Source organism: Limanda limanda, chromosome 17, assembly GCF_963576545.1.
Source record: "Limanda limanda chromosome 17, fLimLim1.1, whole genome shotgun sequence".
Taxonomy (NCBI): Eukaryota; Metazoa; Chordata; class Actinopteri; order Pleuronectiformes; family Pleuronectidae; genus Limanda; species Limanda limanda.
The window spans coordinates 15,868,406-15,892,426 of record NC_083652.1 but is presented as its reverse complement, the minus strand read 5'-3'; the positions used below and the strand labels follow the sequence as shown (position 1 = coordinate 15,892,426).

The 24,021-nt window shown below is 44.4% G+C and overlaps 1 protein-coding gene across 2 annotated transcripts in view; it reads right to left on the bottom strand.

Moving 5' to 3' along the window:
* The window catches only part of LOC133023394 (alpha-1,6-mannosylglycoprotein 6-beta-N-acetylglucosaminyltransferase B), a 49,746-nt gene extending 27,071 nt beyond the window's left edge, over positions 1-22,675 (bottom strand). Inside the window, exons 1-6 of one of the 2 annotated variants that reach the window (XM_061090418.1) lie at positions 22,608-22,675; positions 20,655-20,767; positions 9,619-9,763; positions 4,556-4,665; positions 2,610-2,683; positions 1,409-1,576 (exon numbers count right to left, since the gene is read on the bottom strand). In XM_061090418.1, the coding sequence (XP_060946401.1) occupies positions 1,409-1,576; positions 2,610-2,683; positions 4,556-4,665; positions 9,619-9,763; positions 20,655-20,767; positions 22,608-22,675 (678 nt within the window). The remainder of the gene's footprint in view (positions 1-1,408; positions 1,577-2,609; positions 2,684-4,555; positions 4,666-9,618; positions 9,764-20,654; positions 20,768-22,607) is intronic. The other variant, XM_061090419.1, reaches the window with a different exon arrangement.
* Positions 22,676-24,021: the final 1,346 nt, after the last annotated feature.

The following is a 24,021-nucleotide window of genomic DNA, read 5'->3' as shown; positions in this document are numbered from 1 at the left end:
TAGTTGATTTAAATGTTGTTTTCACAAGGGGACTGTTGGGCCTTGATGGAGGTTTGTGCTCTATCGAGTGTTCTGCAGAACTCTTGCACCAGAAACTATAATACCAGGCAGGATTCATACCTTGACCTAAAGCAGAAGGGTGCAGGACACTAGAAAAATATACGTTGTAAGGCTGTTTTCTGCAAGTGGAGCTATTTTCATTTGAGGTGTTGGAGCGTGTGCTGTCCTGTCTCGTTATCGGCTGGTGCCTTGGGCGAGGCCTCTCTAACAGGCTGCCTGAGGGATTCCTGGATCATCCTCATAAATAGTCTGCTCTCATTTTGAATCTCCTCCTCTGCCCACTATGATCACAGTATCACACTCCCAATACCGGCATGTGAGTGTCAATCAATGGAGTGAGTGGATGGGGAAAAGCCCAGAAGACTTAAACATATACGGAAGAGACACACGGAAAAACACACAACTGTCTCTCTCAGACACACATCGACTGTGCAACGATTCTCTCCAAGACAATCAATATGCAGCTCTGCGCTGTAGTCGCACAATGTGGGTGAAATATTGCCCTGCAAAGCAACTTGTGTATGGCACAGCACAAAATGCAGCGTGCCCAGGGGAAGCCTCCGGATTAGTATCATTGAATACAAGCTGGCAATTAGGGCCCGGCGGTGGAGCTGCCGAACAAATTTGCATCAGGGCCTGTTGTGCCGGCTGTACATTACTCTGAGGAGAAGAGCAGGGGAGGGAGGAGGCAACCGGCGGCTGAGACCTTGAGGAGTGATTATGAGCACAAAGCAGCGTGTGTTAATGCAGAGAATCCAAAAGATTAAATGTTGAAAAACAGCGATGAAAACTGGGACAGACAGCAAACACCCAGTGAGAGATAAGGTAGAGTGGGAGGTTCAGTTACTGCCAGAAGCGAGTGATGAAGAGAACCTGACAGTGAATCTTGTGTACTTAGATAATAGTTTAAAAACCCTGTGTCGCTGCAGTGTGTGGCAAAAGAAAACAAACAGCTTTATTCACACATTTTCATCCAAAACTCGGTCACGTCATATTTTCACTGCTTACAGCTGGACATGAGTCATCTGCCTGCAAAGACTCTGACTTAGACATATCATAGTATAATCTAGTATCATATTATAGTATTCTGTCTGCAGTGTAAGGTGTATATTATGTACGTATGTGTGTTTATTGCATCTAATTTTTATTCTATTCTATTTAGTACATCCACTTGCTGTCTTGTTTATCTGGTTTTGACCATCCACTGCTTTAACAAGTGAATTTCCCCAGCATGGGATCAAAAACTTTTATTTAATCTTATCTCATCTCATCTCATCAAGTGGATAGTGCTGCTGGATAATGTCTCTGCAGTGTTTTCTCTACAATCTAAATTGAAGTGTTGTGTTACCTGTGTCTTGGGCAGAGGCTTCAGGGTGGGCGTGGCGGTCTGGTTCCTCCAGGCCAGCGGGGGGCAGAACCACTCGACTTCACTCAGGTAGATGAGGAAGGAGCAGTCGGAGCCGTCCACACCGTAGAAGGCGTAGCACGGATCCGAGGTCCAACGGGCGCGCATCCACTGGAGAGACCCAAACTGTTATCTCTCAAAAATGTGACCTAAAGTGCTTACATTGGTCGTTTTTCTCACTGTTATGTTATTTCTTGGATTATCCTCCGATGCGTCATATCTGTAGAATCTGCACAATGTAAGCTGAAAGGCTTTTTAAGTCAATCAACCATAAGAAATGACAGTAGTATTGAAATTGTGTTATAAATTACATAATTTGAAAAGAATTAGTACTTTTATGCTATCAGCTATTATGGTTTTTTATTTTATCTCCAACACCCAGTTCAGGCCTTGAGTTTCCGGTCTGGACCCATCTGCCCATTTTTTATTAACTACAGAACCATCTGGAACATCGTGAACACAAAAATCCTTCCGCAAAAGTCTTTAACCAGCTGTGAGTTGACCACCGGGGCCATGGACACACACACAAATTCTCCATCAGCAGCACACAAGGTAGAACAGTCTCTGATTTGCACATAATGCATGTGCAGGGTACATGAGACTGACGAGCATATTGATGGAGGCCTGCGTCATCCATAAACATGTTTGTGATAATAATAGACTGTGCTGCATGTGTGTATTTTTACTCTGTACATTCAGACCGTTTAGTTACTGCTCTTGAATATCGTACAGAAGGTGGATGTTTTTCTCACCTTTTGTCGTGATATCTTGAGTTCCCTCATTTCCAGGCAATTATCGAAAGAAACACACTTTACCTTATTCCTTTATACTTATACTGCACACGCGCTAATTTTTATGCTGCTATTTCTAACAAGGCGTTAAAAGCTGTAATTCACACAACATATCTGTAGAATGTGTGATTACAAAAATATGTTTCACCTTATCTCATTCCTCTTTGCTGTCACTTTTATACAGACATGTTTTGATGGTTTAAACTAGTTCTCCCAAGGAGCTTTTAAACATCCTCTTATCTTATCATAAGAAATGTATGTCGCACCAAGGTGAGTCATCAACAGAGGACATGGGGACGTTTGTTGTCGTGTGTGTTAGATTGTCGGGGCCAAAGTGAGATATGAAGACTTACATCCATCTTGCTGAGACAGTTTGGATAACGGGGATCTTTAGGAGTCTCACATTGTCCTAATGTCCCGTCCCTAACTGGAGAAAAGAGAAATGCAGGGTATTTATCAAAGGCATTAACACACAATCCCACAGACACACACACTAACACACACAGACACACACACACACACACCCACAGACACACACACACACACACACACAATACCACATAAGTTAGCCTCTGTCAAAAATAAGTCAAACACAAGGAGGAAAGTGAAGAGGTGTAATTCTGTCACACAAAACCAACCCCATAAAATTGATAGATGTAAATTACAGATAAACTGTATTAGCCTTTAAATGGTGATTAATACAAACTAAATGGTTAATATTGATTGATTGATTAAAAATGAATGCCCCTTAAAAGCCTGTCAACTCTGCTGGATGTGGAGATAGATAATTTGTGTGTGCAGGTGAACATCCTGTCGTTAAGGCTACTGAATATATCATGAAATCCATAGTTGAAATCCAGTGGCATCCCAAAGGACAGGAGGACGGGTTCTCGCTCCCTCTCTCTTCCACACAAGCGCCCTTTAAAACATCCGTAAAGATAGTTCCCTATTTGGCAGGTATGCAGGATTCAGCTGCTGCAGGGGAGTCCACCCAAAAATTCACATTCACATCAAGTTCGGATGGAAATCTGTTGCGTTTATATTCAGATGATTCGACCGTCCCTCTGGTGAAAATGAATAAATCTCTTTATGCCTATATTAATATAAGTTCCTTCCTTTTGGAGGAACAGGGACGATATGGAGAGTGAGGCTAAGAGGCTCTTACGAAACCCCGGGCTCCCCTGCTGAAAGGCCGAGCCTCTGATCTAACCCACAGGCTGGATTTACTATAGATAGATTGCATGAGTGTGATTCATAAAAATCATAATCTACTCCCCCTCTTCCCATCTCCCTCTGCAGCTCAGCCGACTCTCTCTCCACCTCCCTCCTCCCTCCATTTCTCCCCCTTGAAGCTCAGAGCGGCCGAGCCTAATTAAAGGAGCGGTTGCATCCTGCCGGGCGGCGAGGAGCACGCTCGCAGACAAATAATTGCCATCCATTCTGTCTGATTAGCATGATAACGGCCGACCTCTCGCAGTGAGAAGTGCCACCGCCCGCCGCCGTCAGGACGCCGCCGCGGGTTCGGGAGCGGCCCGCGTTCAAATGATATCAGACATTATGACAACAGACAAATTATCTCACACGCTTTAATGAGACTGTGAGCTGAACTGTTTTTACCGTCGTAAAGTGCAGTGTAGTGGATACAAGGGGGGAATTGAATTGTAAATTAAATTGTGCTGTCCGAAACTCTGCTCGGCGCCCGATAAAGAAATTGAGAATGAAGGCTAATAAAAAGAAAGCCGACAGTCTTGGATCCCATTAACGAGGCGGTAATTCATCACAGTGATTTAAACATCCTGCTGTCACGTGGTTATGCTATGTGGTGAAGATGGAGCACCGTGTGTGTGTCTGCTTGTGTGTCTGTGTTTGTGTGTGTGTGCATCAGAGCTCTTTTCTCCCTGAGACACAACACTGACTTGGTATTTGGACGGGTAATGTGCCGTGAATAACGTCTGTCATGTTCTATACGATCAACCAGCAAGTTGCATGTTCCACACGGATTGTGCATTCGAGCGGTCGACTGGATCCAGGCTCGACAGTCGTGGAGGAAAGTGGGAAAGTGTTTTTGGGATTGGAGGGATTGGAAAAGGACAGAGAGGATTCATCTGAGTGGCTGCAGCTGTAGGCTGTAGTTAGTATTCTAGTATTCTCCAGGTGTGTGACAGAGCAGTGGGAAGAAGGTGTGTGTGTGTGTGCGTGTGTGTGTGTGTGCGTGTGTGTGTGTGTGTGTGTGTGTGTGTGTATGTGTGTGTGTGTATGTGTGTGTGTGTGTGTCTATGTGCGTGCATGTGTGTCGTACCTCTGTTGCTGGCCATACTGCGCTGCAGGATCTGCTCCAACCTCACTGCCGTGTCAGACATGTTCTGGGCTATGGCTTGGATGCGCTCCACAAGCCCTATAGGCTGAATCCTGATCACACACACACAGACACACACACACAGAGACACACACACACACAGACACACAGCAAGTGAAAATCTAAAAATATTCCTGCAACACTCATCTTGTAGTTGACCTGAATTCTCTACAAACTGCAATCAGGCGTCTTCAAAAGAAAGAGGACGGTATATTTCTTTCACAACTTTCTTCCATCGTCCAACAGCCGTTTGCTTTGTTTTCCCTCCGTTTACAAAGTGGTGGAAGAAATGCTAATTGTACAGAACTTGAAGCGTGAAATGGAAAAAGCTTTTAAACAGTGACAGATAATTTATTTGTCGAGATGGAAAAGTGAGTCAGCATATTAAAGCCGGTCCTTGGGGAAGAAATAAGAACTGAAGTCAATTAAACTGTAAGCAAATGTGTTTCGCTGCACTTGACCTCTGTAAGCTGTCGGCAAAACAATGGAAGGGAGAGGAAGCAATATTTACACTGGAGAGAGAGAGAGAGAGAGAGAGAGAAAGAGAGAAAGCGAGAGAGAGAGAAGGAGGGATGAAACTCTGAGAGGTACAAAGGAAAGAGGATACGTGATAATGCAGGGTAACAGTGCCGAGAGATTGTGGAACGCTCCGGCACGACAAACAGAGAAACAGAAAATGTTCCGAAGCTTTGTTCAGTCCGGGATCCCAGTGCTGGTAAAAGTTTAATTTCACTCCGGAGCCTGTTTATCAAAACACTTTCCAGGACGTGCAGCTGTGCAGTGTCACCAGAAACAAACCCGTGACACATTAACCGCTCTGCAAGGTGAAAAAAAAAGCCATCTCAACAATCTGTGATGTTTCTGGGTAACAATGATCTGTCAAAGTAAAAGAGAGAGAGGTTTCCCAAGCTGCAGCACCTTAGGAAAAGCACCGCGACTGCCTACATTAATGCTAAATGGATTTATGCAATAAATTATAGAATTATCCCATAAAAAAAGAAAAAACACGTCTCCCTGCTGGAGTCCCGAAGAATGAAAGTCTGTATAAAAAGTCAGGTTGACCTGAATTAAAAAAAATCCACTGTGTGAGTAGTGGAGTGGAGTTAGTGCAACTCGTTATGGAACTAGTAGAAACACAAATACTGAACTAGGGATTATTTTCATTATTTTTTAAATATTGATATGGAACCATGAGTCTGAAATAAAGCTTAACTTAACTTAATTAAGTGATTGTGGAGATTGTCCATTGATACATTACTATTTATGATGTCATCAAAATGCAATCTTGTATCCATTCTGTGCCATTATTTGATGCCTCGACCAGCAGTGGACATGACAATATTATCAATAAAACAGGACATGATAGAATATTTACTTCGTTTTCACTGGACTAAATTGTTGTGTGTACAGGAGCATATAATTGTGCACGTGTCCTTGTCCTTGATAGATGAATACACTCAATTAAAGTTTGCCTCGTCCATAACGAAGAAGCAGGATCTTCCCTCATCTCCACAGCGAGCGCGTGCCAGCCGCTGAAATATTGATGGAGGTAAAAAAAACACATGTTTTCTGGATAAGCTCCATGTTCCTTGGGTCATTAATGAAAACCATATTCTACACCATCAAGGCCTCATTACAGAAGAAAATATTACTTTAATGAGTTGTTGAATTTCATATTCCACATCTTTAAAAAACAATCAATAAAAAAAGACCTCATCAGTAAGTGATGTGCAGTGTATACAAACATTATTTAACCGTTTACAGTAAGTGGAACTTCAGGAGTAAATTGGTGTTTTCCTGATAACCTGTGAGGTTGTGTAACACTGATCTAATCTCTGTTAGCATTTTATTATTTTATCTTTGTTTACCTGCTCTCTGTGTTTCCTCGTTGTGAATGTATGAGATGTAAGGATAGCGTTTCCTCAGTTATTGTTTTGCTCCGTGTGCGGATGAGGGCGGACGGCTGGTTCAGAGCCGAGAGTTTTTATCGCTTTTATTCTACGAAGCGTTTTGTGTTGCATCGTACAAACAAAGTCTGAAAGGTTTATTGATGATTGATTTTCATTGTAGAAACACATTAAGAAACCGGAGCTTGGCAGAGTCATTAAGGGAAACGAGTTTTATCAAAAATATTTCAATTATTTTTTAATATCACTGAAAATATCTTTTATTTCCTTCTATGAAAGAGAAATTCAATTATCAATGACACACTGAGACACAAAAATAAATGCTCCCCTCGAATTGATGTTTTTCTGTCATTGTAAAAATTCTTCTCAAATCTGACATTCAACAACAAAAGTACAAAATGAAAAATGTAACCCCAAATTTTTCCACATCACTGCCTGACTTTTTAGTTGTGTGCCGACAATGTTATAATCAAAACCATTATTAACGAACGGAAGTGCTGCCTTGGCCTGTTTTTACATGAAAACAAAGGGATATGACTTATTTTAATGAGCTCTCTTTTCATGTAGCGGCGTTATTGGAATTTATATTGCTCGTTAAACTGCTCTGAATATGTAAACCGAGGGAAACTCGCAAAAAACGAATGGCACGGTGGTTCTAGCCCAGATGCAGATCGAGCAGTAAAAAGTCTGAATGTATTTCTGTGTGTTTCTCAGGGGAAAAGCAATCTCACTGTTATATGTTGCGTAACTAAACATATTCCTAAACTGCAATTTCTTTTTGTTTCCGTGCGGTACCCAGAAACTGAGGAAGTGGGAAGTAGCCAAAACATTTCATTCTCCCCTGTGGACCAAGCAGGTCAGAGTAAATTAATTGCCAATTACACTGGGATACAAGTACAAACACAGATTATTGAACGGTGACACAACAGACAGACGATTGTTGTCCCACGCAGATTCATCCCATATGCTAAATGCTACATCCTAGGCAAGGTAAATACTTCTTTAACATTAATCCACCTAGACACAGTTTCTCTCCTGCCCGGTAATCACACACTAATCTTTGGGGTCGACCCCCCCCCGACCCTGAGCCGTGCAGCGCTTTTTAATTACCTGAGCGAGTTTAAACGAAGAAGTGTTGGTTTTAAAACTATTTGGCCTTTTCTCTCTGTTAACATTTCCACTTTCAGTCCCTGAGAGGCCAATTATATGATTGTTAGAACTATGTGACTGAGAGCATATCCACAGGGCACTTTCCAGAGAAAATTAAATTTCGGCGAGTGTTATATCAAATTGCAAATAGAAAACAATTATACGTGGAGCTTTGGCCACAGTACAAACCATTTTTGCCCCCAGGCTTGTGAAAGGCAGGATTCAGACCAAGTGCGACGCCGCATCTCTTCTGTCACTGTTCATTATTTGCAGCCATATTGTAAAATTGCTCTTATTTCTTATTGCAAAAACCTCTCGATGTATCATGAGAGGTTGATAATGTTATGTGTGCAGACTCTATTGCAGAGAGGTTTCCTGGCTGAGAGGACGAAGGAGGGAAAGAGGCAGAAACGCTTCCTCTCCTCAAACCCGGAGAAGGTGCGTGTATGGGGAAAGGTATGTTGCTATGGAAACCGTGGAGCACACGCACACAACCCTGGGCACCGTCAACTTGTCCAGCCAGACCCCTGCTCTCCCTTTTTGTTTTTTTCATGTGACAGACTCTTTCATTTCTCCGTCTGCCCAGGGAGTTTGGGATGCAGGGACGGAGTTTGTTCCAACACATATCTCCTCCAGCACCCGGCCTCCCCGGCACGCCGCCCTCTTCACAGCGTCTCCTCTGCTGGGACGCCCCCAGGCTCTCCACTTGGCCCGCTTCCTCTCTCCTCGCACTGAATCTCTCAGGTCTACCTCAGCCTCCATATTTTCATCTCGCCATCACTGTGCCTGGCGAACGAGACAGAGTGTTCTGCAGACCCGCGCCTCCTGCTCGTCCCTGACAGCCTTGAGCTACGGTTCCTTCTCCACCTGCTCCAGCTCCTTTTCAATCGATACTGACAACCCCGCAGTGACTTCCTCCGACGCCATAATAAAATTCTGCAGTTTTTACTTTTTAACACGAGCAAAACCAAACTCTGCGATTTTTAACCTGGAGCGTAGGTCTGTTAACGAACAGCGTTACTGGTGACGGGCATCACCAGAGCCATGACAGCTGGATCACATCTGTACAAGCACCTGGATATTTACCTCCAACAAACGGTACATGCTAATTTAAGTAATATTACAATACAGCTAGAACCAAGAGATTATTCAGATTATTTGCGAAGCCATATATTATAACAATATGTAGAATTTAGAATTCCCTGATTATTTTTCTGAATTGAAATGTAACGCTCACAGCTATTTGGTCGTCTAGTAGAAAAATTCATCTTAGTTCAGCAGTTAGAACCGTCACCAGTAAGTATAGGTTCCTGGTTTGAGTCCCGGTTTGGTCGTGTCCTCTCTTGGTGGAGTTTTCATCTCTCGGTCTGTGTGGGTTTTCTCCGAGGACTCCATCCTTCTTTCCAGACATGCAGACTGGGGTTATGTTAACTGGCGACTCTAAATTGACCATAGGTGGGTATGTGAGAGTAAATGGATGTTCAAAAATCCCTGCGAGCCTCAAAGGATAAACAGGAGAGATGATATGTGGATGGATGCTTTTCAGTTACATTTTACCACATCGACAGCAGATGGAACAGGACATAGAATCACAGCTTGTGGCTCCTGAGCTTGAGCTAAATTGCCTGCATGGAAAGTGTATCCAAATTCAAAATTACCCACTTTACTCTGCCTCTCTTCGTGTGTTTTTCAAAATTGTATACGAGACAGAGACGAGCTAAAACAGCGAGAGAGCCATTACTTTCCAAGAGCTCAGCCATTTCCCCACAAACCCGCTGCAATGCAATTTCCTGACAATCGTGCAGGTGATGAGCCGCCTCCCCCGCAAAACTCTCAGGGACAAACCCTAAGTGACGGCAGTTTGTCTGTCACATTGTGTCCAGCTGACAAACCGATGCCGTTAATAATCCTAATGAGCAACAAAGGAGATATTGAAATTAGAAGCTGTACCTGTCCAGTGCCGAGCTGAGCTCTTCCAGTCTCTGGCTGTCTGTGGTGTTTCCCAGTTTGGACAGCGTGTCCATCCTCTTCATGATGACCTCCAGCATGTCGCTGATTTTCCTCAGCACCCCCCGAGACTCTTGGCCCCCGAGCACTAAGAAGACACAGACAGATACTGTAAAACACAACCACTGTTATGAATGCAGATGGAGACGAAGAGGAGAAGGAACGAGAAGTGAGTTATAAATTAAATTAATGAGTAAGTTAATGAATTTGACATTTTTATGACATGGTACATCTTTTATATAATGACATTGGCTTTATATAATGTAGACCACAAAGCCACAGGCACAAAACAAACACAGCAATAAATAATTTTCTCTGAAATGATTTACTGTGCTCGCAGTTTAAAAGCACTGATATAGAAAACCAAGGCCACATTTGAAATCCCATTTATTTTATGCTCCATTTTACTGCTGGTTCACTTTAAAACATCATTCCAGCCGAGTTTCTATTTTATTTTCTCCTTCATTAGTAAACCAGCAGCTTGCCGGGGAACAGGCGCTCTCACAAAACAGAGGAGCGGGCAAATTAGTCCGACAGTATTGGTTTTGTCTTCCTGCTTCGCTCAAATTAATAACAACCTGGCCGGCGGTAAACCGGAATGATGCTGCTGGAGAAAACCCAGTCAATTACAGAGCCTGTAGCTACAGACAATAAGGTCACCGCAGGTTACAGACGCCATAGCCACCGTGTTGAGGTCCTGACCCGGCGCCGTCTTCTTTGATGGACACTAAATGCAGAGCGTAACTGCCCCAGAATTCAAAATCACCAAAAGCCTCCCATGCGTCTTCGCTGCAGAGTAAACACAATTAGCTTGTTGCCTCAGACAGAAGGTCCTCGTGCATTTTTGATGAAGTAGATGCGAAGAATCGAGATAAACAACGACGCTCTCGGGACCCGGGACTGGATTCGGGGTCCGCACCCCCGAGAAAAGTGTTAGAAACCCACAGCGGCCTCACGTCGTGCAAGTGAAAATAAAACCTCACCTCTCTGTGTTCCCCCATCAATTGCATTACGCTTTAGAAACTGCAATGTGTGCAGGCTCACTTCCCCTGTCAGGGTTCATTTGTCACTGCCCAGGCTAAAGCCACCTTCACTGAAGAAAATTCTATTACATCACCCGCAAATAAAATAAGGAGAGGGAGAAAATCTCCCATTTCTCTGGGTCCATGTGTGTATATTTGTTGAGGTTTAAAAATGGAAGAGAAGCACTCGGGAAGAAGAATTACAAACAAAGAAAGAAATTCAGTGTTATACTCCAGCTTTAAAGTGAATTGCCCAGATATTCCCCCAGATCTTTTTCCCTTTTATTGCCTGCTCATATTTTCTGCTCCCTCTTTGCACAGTTTCCGTCTTATCCAGAATATCTTCAGTGAAACTGGCCGGAAGATGAATAATTCAGCAGTTAGACAACACTTATTTTCCTCCAGACAGCAGAAAAAAAGGAGAGACTAAATGGATTTCAATTCACATTTGCACGTTTATATCCCCAGTTTAACAATACATTTAAAAAGATTGGCGATAGAAAAGGAGGTAAACAAGTACGGCACTGCAGGGCAACACATTAGTGTGCCGACCAAACCTGTTGCACTTCCACCGCCGTAAAACTTAATTTGTTTTTTTAGAATTGCTGTGTTACAAAAAGAAATTATTCGGGTTCGTGAAGTAGATTCGGGATATTTGCTTCGTCCAGAGGATCGTGATTCAGCCGCAGTGTATTTTCTGCAGTAAATCCAATCAAAGCCTCTGGGCTTTGGTGTGGGAAGAGCAACTCCACAGCAACGCTCCTCGTACACATTGTGCTGCTAAATCACTATAACTGCCACCGAGCACCCGTCCTACACACACAACACATCTTTACAAGCTTATTTGTTTACAATCGACTGTTCCTCGGGCCGGCTCTCGCCTCACTCCGGCCTCTCATGGGAAACATCGGCTAATGGACGGTCCGGCATGTCGCCGGCGCTGCGGCAGCATGTTGATAGCACCAGTGTGCTCCTCTGCGTGATCCCTCATCTGCTGGTTAATAAAGGGCCAATTTAACAGCAGCTAATCTCATTTAACGACTCAATTCCGGACGTGTCACAGCACAAATCGATATCATGAACAAATTCCAATTAAATCACCATTTGTATCGTCGGACGCTGCGTCCACGGTGCAACACTGACCAGCCAGCCGCCAACAGCTGCCCGCAGAGAGTCATCGGCTTCACAAATGCAGAAAACTGAGCTACAGATATTCAGTCCTCGAGACGGATGTTTGGACTGAAGACTGTGAAATAACCTTGAATGCAGTTAATGTTCCTCACACATTATTTTTCACTGAGGCTCAAGCTCTAAAGTTTAAAGCTTGAGCCTCAGTGAAAATGTTTACAGTCTAAACATTTGCTTTCGACTTCCAGTTCAGTCTCTCTAGGTCCTGATCAGACTGTGAATAAAGATGGACGACATGATGGCGCCCCCAAAAGTAAAGCCAAAGCATCTCATTCTCCTCCTCCTAATCTCCTCTGTGTTAGTGGACGGGACATGGACCCAAATAAAAAGCCAAACTATAAAAAGGATATTTATCATTTTAGGGATAGTTCTCACTGATGTTCAGTTTGGTTGTAATTAGTTATTTGATCCTATAAGAAACAGGGTTGTACACAGATTAATCCTGCTCCAGATGATCAAATGTTCTCAGGCGACTGGACTCGCTTGTGTTTCTTGAACACGTCCAAGTCCACTTCCATCTGCAGTCTATGGTCGCAGCCAGAGCTTCTTATCTCTGCTCTTTAACTGAAACCCAGTAATCTTAATGTTATTTCAAACACCACCTTTCCTCCCTCACCTGATCCCTGCACTTCCGCCGGCCTCTAAATCTCTCATCTGCTCTATAATACTGTTTAAACCTGAACCAGATTGTCTATTATCCAATTCCATTTTCAGCGCCCGGGCCTTCTTCCCTTTGTTGGCCGGCAGCTGCTCTTATCACTGACCTTTACCTTTTACCTAACCTGCTCTATTCTGTGCTGCTTTTTTTATCCTCCCCTGCCTCACTGAGCCACTGCAGCCGAATTTCTCTTCTTGACTGATAGATTAGTATTTTGCTAAGCTTCAGAAGTTCCCTGGTGTATATGAGGCTCATCCTTCAGGCGTTTCCACAGACTCTTCATCAGAGTCAATTATCTGTATATACGTCCAGGGTGTGAATGGCTATAAGTGTCCAACAGTGAGAGGTGGCGGTGCTTTTATTGATCCGTCTGTTTATGGATCACTTGAATATGGTCTCTCAACGCTGAATTCACCGATCGCAGATTAACACCCCCAGGGAAAAGTCAAAGGAAGAGAGTCTTTTTAAGAGAGGCTTTTATCCGGACGCTTCAATGGGGATACTTAATTTATAGAAAGCCAGAGTCAAGTCCCTTGACAAAAGAAAATATTGAATATTCACAAGGACAGCCTTTTGCGAAACAGATGAGTAAATGACCGTGAACACAGTGATATTAATGCTTCATGGACAAGTCTTTCATATTTCTGCAGCAAATACAATGTGTGAACAAAAACTGTCCCTCAATTCTGGCCAGTGATCTAATTTAAGCGTCTTCATGACAAAAATCGGGACGGACAAATCATGCAAACCACACGTTGCGTGATGCCTTATTCTTGTGCTCTTTAAACATGCAGCCCTGGGGGGGGCTTTAAAAAACGTGCCAGTGCATCTCAGTGCAACGGCTTTCTTGCCGCGTGTGGACTGAAGCACAGTATGATCTCAGAGGGAGGCAGTGAGCGTGGCGTCTCACTACACGGGGCTAATTCTACCAGCAGCTACTTCCACACTGGATGATACATGCATCTCATCACTTAGATAGGAGGTGCGTAACATCATTTATGTCCACTTGAAATATAATAACCTCCTGAACATAATTAACTATATTGCTTTAAACAGGAAGAACCTTTTTTTAAATGGCAGCACTTTCCAAACAGGTAGTCAGTGAATTACAAGGAGACGCTACCAGTGGAAGTATTAAAATTGTTTCCTTAAAGTATTGTACCTGAAACTATAGTTTACAGTAAAAGTACTGATGAGGCCGAATAAGCTGTGTCAGAGTTATGACACGATTGTACAAATACTTTTGATGCAGTAAATAACGCTATTGTTGTAGAGAAAATAATTCTATCTATAATAGAATAATTAATAATTTAATCTAAAGCAATTAGCAATAGTCAAGATAAAAAGTTCAACGATAGATTTAAATAGATTCCAGATAGAAAAGGAGCTAAAGGAGAAAAGGAGGTAAACAAGGTAATCAGTGCAGGCGAACACGTTGACATGTTTATATCAGTCGATATTGATAATTATCGTTGTAAATGTCACATCCTTATTTCTTTGAACTCTAAAGACTAAATGTTTGTTCCTGGGTGATGGTTGTGATTTGAAAGTATCACGTAGCCGTGCTTGAGTATTTGTTCTTTGTAACACTCTGCAAAACTGCAAAAACCACACAATATCACCTTGAGTAAAGCAAATGACCGAAACTCAGCCGGTAACAGAAAACTAAAAGACTCATGTGAGGCTACAGTGTCAAGGATTCATTATAAAAACACAAAACCTTCTCATTGATGCATTCACATATCCTGAGGAGACGTAGCATTAATGGAAGTACCCAAAATAAACAAATACAGCTGCTGTTGTTGGGATTAATACAGATGTTGAGCAGTATGGTCTCATTGTGTCCGAACTATAAAAGCTTAAACACTATTAGAGTCATTTTATTGAGGATTTACTGATGATTAAATTAAATTATTGGACTTAATTCTTTATTTTTCCTCCTTCAAAGGATGAACGTGAACAAGATATCCGGACACATTGTAACCATCCGAGTTTGTGATGACGTTTCAAGCACAAGGTGTAAGAACCAGACTTCAAAAATATTCATATTCATAAATATTCACTGTAAGAGATGTCGTTTTAGTTATTGGGCTTGCAGATTTGTGATATTTTGTTGATCCAGCATCTGATCTCTTTAAAATGTAAAACATAAACTCTGATACGAGTGGAAATACAGCCCCAGAAAATCTTCTATAAAGTGAAGTTTCTAAAATGTAAATACAACATTTCTATGCATCTTCGTACGTCAGCAAAACTATTGATTGTAGCAGCGTGTCACGTTTGATTTATATGCAGCGATCCCGGCTCCTCCCCACTGGCACCACTGAGAGCCAAATAAATTAATCCTGTCGTCCGTGATATGCACGCCGGCTGGTGAGTTTTCTTTCTGAGGGAGCTCGGGGTCAGACCTTTCCATCTCACCTGTCACCGGGATAAATTCCTTCTTTCCTTCCTGCTCTGAACTCTCACACTCGCACATGCACGGCTCGCCCTCTCCCTTTCTTCTCCCCTTCCCTAATTTCAAACATTCATTACAGGAAAGGTTGATTGAGATCGAGTTTCTCTCTTCGTTCTGGCAGCTTCGGGTTCGCTGCCAGATCCTGAAGCCATTAGAGCAGAAAACCTGCGTGGCTTATTCTGCAGCTCCGGCCTCATCGTGCCTGGCAGCTTGGAAAAGAAGAAACTACCTGCACTAATGAAAAAAGGACTTTGCTTCCTGTAGCTTCATTAAAACCGGAATCTATCTCAACTCTACTTCACGCTATCTAGATGCTGGCGAATACGTTTCTTTCAGAGGTAAAACATATTTTAATTTACATTTCTCAGTCAGACACAGTGTCTACCACTTTATGCTTATTAAAAACCATCATCACACGCTTTACCCAGAAACACCAGAGTGTGATTCTGCAGAGTGCCACAGCCTGCAACCTTCCTCCAGTCTTCAGTAGTTTGATTCTCTTTTATGTTCTAACCACCTCCGATTGTGCCAAACCATAAAAAAACGATAAAAACGTTAAATGCTAATATATTTCCCCCTGTTTTTTACACAGAAAGTTTTGCCCGAGTGCAAACTTTGCAAAATGAACAGAAAATGTGTGAGAAACCAATTGTCAGAATCGATTGGTGTCTCAGTTTGCAGCTCAGACAAAATAATACAACAGATCCTCAGAAAGATAATTTTCCTTTTCAGCAAAACATAGTTAGAGCACAATATCTAAATGAGCAGCGGCGTTGCTTGTGCATATATTACTGAAAGTTGTTTTTCCTCCATGATATCTACAGGAAATATGCATCATGATCATAATATTCATAACAACAATCAGTTAATTCAATTCTTAGCTTGTTGATTTTGTTTTGCAGAGGTTTCTCTAGAGGCAGCGACAGTTACCACACATTTCATCTCCAGTTATTCCTAACTACCGGTGAAGTTCAATCTGCACATACACCCAGCGGAGAGAGAGAGAGAGAGAGAGAGAGAGAGCACTTCTCCTTCCGGCAGATTACTGATCCCATTCTTCATTCAAACAAAGCTCCGGGGGTTCACAGCTTTGACAGACCTGCCGACGCCACGCCCTCCCTCAGAGTGATGTCAGGGGAGACTCATTTTCATGCATCGCCGAGTGAAGACTGCTGAGCCATGAAATACAAGAACGTTCTGTGAGTGACTGGTGGACAGGATGCTAAACAGGATGCTCGGCCTCTGTGATGGATTAAAACTGTGTGGACAAGACGGGTTTTTATTCGGATGGAACCCTGAAAACTGTCTCGAGCTGTTTAAACATGTGTCTTGTGAAGATGCATTCAGCGCGGCAGATATAATTGTAGCGGTAGGTGCAAAAGGTTTAAGACCGAATCAGGACGGCGTGTTTGAAGACTGATTCCTTCACAGCGGCGTGACGAGGCGAACCCGTTTCAAAGACTCCTTCAAATGCAGCTGACAAATGTTTTTTTTCCAACCGGAGCAACAAAGGCTCCAACAGGTGGATCCTCACCGGGGCCAAACTGTCCCAGGATCCATTACGTTCAATGACAAACTGTTTTTCAAAAGAGATAATGGCGACGATGTTTACGGCAATTCAAAATGTAAGTGACTCAACCGAACTACTTATCGTAAACATCGTAAAAAGGTTCTCGTAGCGTCTACAACACTGTTGCTAGGCGGCAACGGTAACAAGCTGGTGACACAAATAATAAAAAAAAATCCTCCTTGGCCAAACCGTCTCACTTTGGTTTGGCCCTTGCAATCTGCTCAGCCCACGGGACCACAAAGGAACTCGTCCACAAAGACCCCCCCGTCCTCTGAAGGAGGCGGCCCCCTGAATTTGGACACAGCAAACGTCCGTCTTCACAGTGAGACACAACATCTGTTTGCCCATAAAACACGTTTTCCACCACTCAGAGGTCGATGGTTCGAAAAGATTGAATGGCGAGCACATTAACATCGAGACGGTTCAGTGTTGCTCTGACCAGGAAATAAAGGCTGAAAACATCCTCGGCCTATTTTGCTCTTCGTGGCCAAGCTGCACTAGGATCTGTGTGGTACGAAGGGACACACACAGCGAAGGTGGTCTTCAAACAGCTTATTAGAAAGATACAGAGCAGCTCTGGAGCCTTTCAGATATCTGGGATCAAACACCTCTGCCTTTCATGCTTCCCTCTCCGGTAGAAACAGTTCCTCTGTCCCCCCCTCTCACTTCTTTTCCACATCATTAGCTTCCTGTACCTTCAAAAGGAAGTAATGAAGCAAAAGGCAGGCATTTTGAAAAATCTGGATACAGCTCAGTGTCCTGGCTGCTGGAGTGCGACACTCCACACAGTACACAAGCATCTATATATATACACGTGTGCAGAAAATGCAATGAAAAGTGTGTTTCAGAGCGTCGGTGCATGTGAGATGATGAAAATAAGAAGAAAACAAGTGAGCGAGACCGACAGAGAGAGAGAGAGAGGGATGACGAGGAAACTAATGGGGAGAGGTAAACGCAGATAGACGAGAGGAAAAACAGAAGGTTAGTCCATAATTTCACATTTTCCTGCACACCATTTGCTCTACAGGCGGCTGTCTCCATTCAGCAGGTGAGTAGGAGACGAGGTAGTGGCTCCTCTGCACACGGCCCTATTACCCTGTTCAAAACACTGCCAGTTTACAGGTGCTGCCTCTGCTTTTATGCGATTTTCACATTTTCTGCTTGGTCGGTGTTGCCCAACACACACACACACACACACATCAGCGTGAGTGACAATAATGGTGCAGGTGAACAAGTTATCTGCACACAGTGTCCAGCAGCAGCAGGATGGACGGATGGATGGACGGACGGACGGATGGATGGGTGTTGCACGCTGAGCACTATCGAAGGTGCTGCTCCGCTGAACAAACTCATCCCAGCTCATTCATTACGCCAGCTCCCCCCCCCCGTGCCACTAATCCTGATTCCCAAACATGCGCACGTACGGAAACACACTGTGGAGGAGAGTTTACACAGCCCGACTCCCCCCCGGTTGGCGGTAAGGCCGAGTTTAATGAGCTGGAGGCTGGATGCCTTCCCTCGCCTGGAGCCGGTGAGTGGTTAATTAATCAGACAGCTCTCTGGTCTCCTACCTCCTCCCTCCCCCCCCCTCCCTCCCTTCCTCCCTCGCAGCTTTGCATGTGCTGTTCCAGAAATGGGTGAGATCCCTTGAAATTGTCTCCCATGATGCCACCTGATGCTACACACTCACACACACACACACACACACACTCCCTGCCTTACTGCACTGATTTCCCCCCGATGAGTCGATATTAAATCTCCGAAGCACGATCACGACGTTATCTTCACGTCGTCACACAAACAAACAAGCGCCGGGCGACACACTGTTTGCTGATTGAGCCAGACTGCAGGACTCGACAGGGAGGAAATGATGTCGCCTCATTTGAATGGAGATGAATTCAGACCAGCGTAATGTTTTGCTATCACAAACAACCGGCGTCCTTGTGATTGAAAGACGCGTCACCGCTCAGGGTGTCGGCGGGTGTTGGTCGAAACAGCATGAAAACGCATTGTCAACATCGTGTTAGGCAGCGATAAAAAGGTGAGGGACGCTCGTCCAGCTCTGACCCCCCCCCCACATGGCTCGTGGTTGAGATGCACAGACACAAAGTGCAAACACGGACAACGTGTTGAGAAAGATACGTTTCTGTCCGGGATGTTGTCTCTGAAGTTTTTGATTTGTGGAGCTCCACGAGGGAGGACAACGTGAATATTAAAATAAGATTTGTGTAAATTTGTCAGACTGGTTATTAAAGGGACTCTTACCTTTGTTGCATTTTTACACTTTTTTTGGATAAGGTTAAATTGGTATTAATAAGGTAATGACACTCTAAAATGCAAGACAGACCCACCAGGAGTTAAAGCAAACAATTATTTCACTCGTAATATTTAGTGAAAACTTCAACCAATAAAATTCTTCGGACCGAAGGACCTTATTGGCCGACAGACCTGTCTGTTTGCTGCATGGAAACAGACAGGAAGCCCGTCTGCTTCTTGTGGCGCATTCGGGCCCGCGTCATCAAGGCGCGTCCTCAACTATAGGGTTTGTTTTGATTCCACGGCAGACAGTAGCGAGTAGCGAGTAGCGACCGTATCGACCGTAGCGACTGACGATGGCAGACCAAAGTGGTCCACGGCGTACTGAATCAGCCGCTCCCAGGGGGAAAAACAAAAGAAAAAACACCGCGGATGGGAACGAGGGGGTGGGGCATTGGAGGAAGGCGGGATGATTCGAATGTGCTGTAATTCTCAAATGCAACAAAGGTAAGAGTCCCTTTAAGGGACAACAAACCATGAGCACTTGTGCTTTGTGTTGATCCTAACTGTCACTTTAACACATCAGAACACATACAGCTTTCACTGCAGTAGCTTCCCTTGATACCAACATCTCCAGCAAAGGTTTATTATTAATAGTAAATGAATAATATATGAATAACAATATGGTACAAAATTCCCAAGATAAGGATGGCAATAACAATTATTATTTTTTATTCCATTAACTTATAAGTGGCTCCTTTTCCGCTTTTCTGCAGCAATCAAAGTGAATTAAAATGAAAAGTCAATACATACAATTTCTACAGCGTCCCGGGTTTTTTGTCCATGACTTACAAACCATCTGTCTATGCAAAGACTGTGTCGAAACACTTTTGCTTCCCTGTCTGATGTGTGATGTGTGTGTCCTGCAGCGTAACAGAGGACAGACGGTCTGGTTGTTCAGAGGTTCATCCAACAGCAACGCAATGAGCCAGAATACGAGAAGAAAAGAACCAGACGGAGGCTTCACATGACGGAGGAGCAGCACAGGCTCCGGAATCCAACCCCACAGAGACGCTTTGAGATGTATTGGACAGAAGGTGCAAGAGCAACAACACACAACATTTATCTTCTGCAAAGGTTGGGACAAATAATATTTGAAATTGCAAAACCCCTAATTTCTTAAACACTATGGAACTTTGAATTGTTGGTTATAACGTTTGACCAGCATGACTTGATAAATTCCGTGTATCTGCACATTCACCTACAGACTCAACCTGATCAACATTATCTTATATCATACAATTCCTGTTAATACTGTAATATTCCATTTATATTTCTACTGTTCAGATCTTATTTGTTTACATTTTCACTTTAATATGCACAATACTCTGCACTTTTACTGCCTTTTTTGCACTTCCGGTTAGACGCTAAACTGCATTTCGTTGTATATGTACCTGTACTGTGCAATGACAATAAAGTTGAATCTAATCTAATCTAATATAAAGACAAATTCAACTCAGCCTCCACCATTTCCAGCCTCTACACTCACAGTGAGTTTACGTGGGTCGGAACGAGGTCATGTGGACACTGAGCAGGGATGAGAGTAGGCGTTTAAAGAAAAAAAAAAGTAGAGGTGCAGATGAGAGAGGAGAGAAGCCTCTCCAGGCGACAGCTCCCCCCCCAGACGCACTCCTGATGAGCAAAATGAGCAGGTCTGGGATCCAACTGGTGGCAATCAAGGGAGCCCCAGCAGGCTCCCAGCATGTTCCCGGCCTGTTCATTACCAGTGCATGCAGCGGAGTCGCAGGCGAGCGAGCAGCAGCTTACCTTCGGCTCGTACTGTGAACGGGGAATCTCCGGGTCGCTTGGCCGAGAACTGGCCCCCGAGAGAGGTCATTAGAAAGCACAGGCTGAAGAAGCCAATTCCCACCACGAAGATCCTGCAGGAGCGGGTGGGGCAGAAACAAGAGGAGGAACAGAAGAACAAGAGACAAGGTTAAAGCTCACGAGATGGGAACAAATAATAAATGGACAGACGAGGATAAGAAAGTAGAAGACATTTCACAGAGGAGCAGGAGAGCTGTTTGAGATCAGATCACTCTGAGCCCTTTGAGAAGCTCCGTGAAGCGTGAACCATGTGGACGTACTAACTTCATATATCGCCCCAATCAACCCACAGAGATGCATTGTGTAGCTTCTAGACTGTGTCGTCTCAAATGAACCACCACATGGATGGGTTGTGTGCACCACACTGTGCTCAGTGAGCAAATATCCAAAACAAAAGCATTGGATTACGGGCGAGTGGCTGCACATTGGGGAGAGCGGTAAACACCCAACACAACATCCCTCCAGTCTGAAAGGCCTCATCCAAAGTCTTTGGACCGAATAGTTGGAAACAGGCTCGTCTCGCTGCTCCAGGACTCACGCTGAGGAACTGTTTGGAAAGGACAGGTTGTCACAGACCACATCTTAGCGAGTTCTGGAGTTTTCACAAAGCCACAGAATTGACAGCAGAGAGGCTGCAGCTCAGTGAGGAATAGAACTATTTATATATAAATGATGTACACAGGGATGAGGGGAACCTGGGGTTTGGTGAGCAGGGAAGCGTGCAGCGCCTTGTGAGGAAACACCTGTGAGTCAAAGGTGAGACATCTCTGTGCAGCAGACAGGTTTCCTGAGTGGCATTTTGAATCAGGTATGGAGCCTTTATTCACCCAGAAGGATGCAAAACATCTGGAAACCTCACGCCTGACAGACTGACTCCCTGCCTCCCTGACTCCCTGCCTCCCTGCCTCCTTGCCTTCCTGCCTCCCTGCCTCTCTGAACCTGTGCCTCCCTGTCTGTGTCCCTACCTGTTTGTCTGTCTGTATGCCTCCTTGCCTGCCTCCTTGCCTCCTTGCCTCCTTGCCTCCTTGCCTCCTTGCCTGGCTCCCTGCCTCCCTGCCTCCCTGCCTCCCTGCCTCCCTCCTTGCCTGCCTCCCTGCCTCTCTGTCTCCCTCCCTGACTCCCTGCCTCATTGCCTGCCTGACTCCCTGCCTCCCTCCCTCTCTGCCTCCCTGACTCCTTGCCTGCATCCTTGCCTGACTCCCTGACTCCCTGCCTCCCTCCCTCCCTGACTCCCTGCCTCCCTCCCTCTCTGCCTCCCTGACTCCTTGCCTGCATCCTTGCCTGACTCCCTGACTCCCTCCCTCCCTGCCTCCCTGACTCCCTGCCTCCTTGCCTGCCTCCCTCCTTGCCTCCCTACCTGTCTGGCTGTCTGTATGCCTCCTTGCCTCTCTGAACCTGTGTCTCCCTGCCTGCCTCCTTGTCTCCTTGCCTCCTTGCCTCATTGCCTGCCTGACTCCCTCCGTGCCTCCCTCCCTCCCTTCCTCCTTGGCTGATGTGCATCCTATCTGGTCAAAGTTTTAATGAGGTTGTATCTGCTCCTCCAGCTGCTGCTGTTGAAACTTCTGTCTGCTTAGTGGAACATTAATTGTGTATCCAGTTGTCCCAATTAACATCGACGCTGTGACCGTGGGAGAGTGGCTCTCATAAGGAGAATAATCATATTCACATACAGCCATGTTATTGCTGCATTAAATATTTACACGGTGGCTTCATAAAGAGCTTGGCAGTTCAGCTGTTTTTTTTAATTCCAGTTTCATTTCTCATGATATCACAGCAATAATAAAGAAGATTGTGTTGTTGCATGAGAGCAATAAACTCAACACATCTACAGTCATCACGTTGAATTGAAGTGAACAGTAGGAAATGTGTGTATCAGAAGCAGGAGACTCTTACCTGAACAGTTTGAAAGTGAGGAGACATCTCCTCACCATAATGGAAAGGTGGCCGCCGCTCGGGATCATTCCGCGCACACGTACAAAGCGCAGGTTCCCGGTGTCATTGTGCAAGTCTGAGTTACAAGCGGCGTCACAAGCAGAACTTTACAACCGGAGGAGGAGGAGGAGGCTGAGGAGGAGCGAGTAACTTCCCACCCGGGGCTGCTGAGGCTCCGGGAGCAAGTTGAGGTTGAAGCCCGCCGGTGCGTCCTGCAGCCTGAGGCTCGAGGACAAGGATCCTGAGGAGGGAAATACAAATATCGATCTGTTGTCCTTCGATCTGATTCTGATCGTATCCGTAATCCGGTTAAAGGTCCAGGAGACGCAGCCACGCACAGGAGCGCTCGGGTGCTGGATCCATCTGAGCGGACGGAGCAGCGACTGGTGCCTTTATGAGCAGATCTGTGGCTGGTGTGTGTTCACTAACAGCGCCACCTACCGTTAGAGTTGAGGTGTTTTTCTGTGTATAAAACAGAGAACAGCACGTACATGAGGAAACAGACAAATACAAGATGCATATTCAAAAGATATACATATAAAACGGATATATGGTTTAAGTGAGTCATTGCAAATGAATGAAAACAGATTTTTAAAACAAGGCTCAAAACTTTTACTCACAAGTGCCTTATGAGCTTTATATTATACAGTTCCATCCATTATATTTGTGTCAATAGGGCCCGAGCACTGACAGACAGTGAGCCCTATTATTTTATTTTTTTTCAGGCAAAGGGCGTGGCAAAATGTCTCAACGGTGCCCCGAGACCCCTGGAACGTGTTCACATTGACCTATCTTCACAAAAATTGATACACAGGTGAATCATGACCAGAAAAACAAAAAAGTCTGTAGATGCAATTCAAAAAACGCAACAGGAAGCCTGCTGTAACGCATTTAGTGGCCATTTTGGACATATTCCTCATTTTTACTTTGAGGTACTTGTCCCTGGGCTTACATCAGATCGATTTCAAATTGAGATGATATTTGACCGGCTCAGCATCAAAGGATTCATGGTCGATGTATGTACAGAACATCATGTTTTAATAGCCAGAACATCGTGTTTTCATGGCGTGTTTTGTTGTGTTTTTCCAATTGCACCTAAGACTTTGTTGTTTGTCTGGTCATGATACACCTGTATATTGATTTTTGTGAAGACCGGTCAATGTGAACACGTACCAGGGGTCTCGGGGGCACCGTTGAGCCATTTTGCGACCCCCTTTAAAAATTCCTTTAGAATACGTAAATTTTCACCACTTACTAACTTTCTGCAAATTTTGGTAAGAAGTTGAGCATGTTAAAGCCCTCAAAAAGTCAATTCATTTGCCTGAAGAAGAAGAAGAAGAAGAAGAAGAAGAAGAAGAAGAAGAAGAAGAAGAAG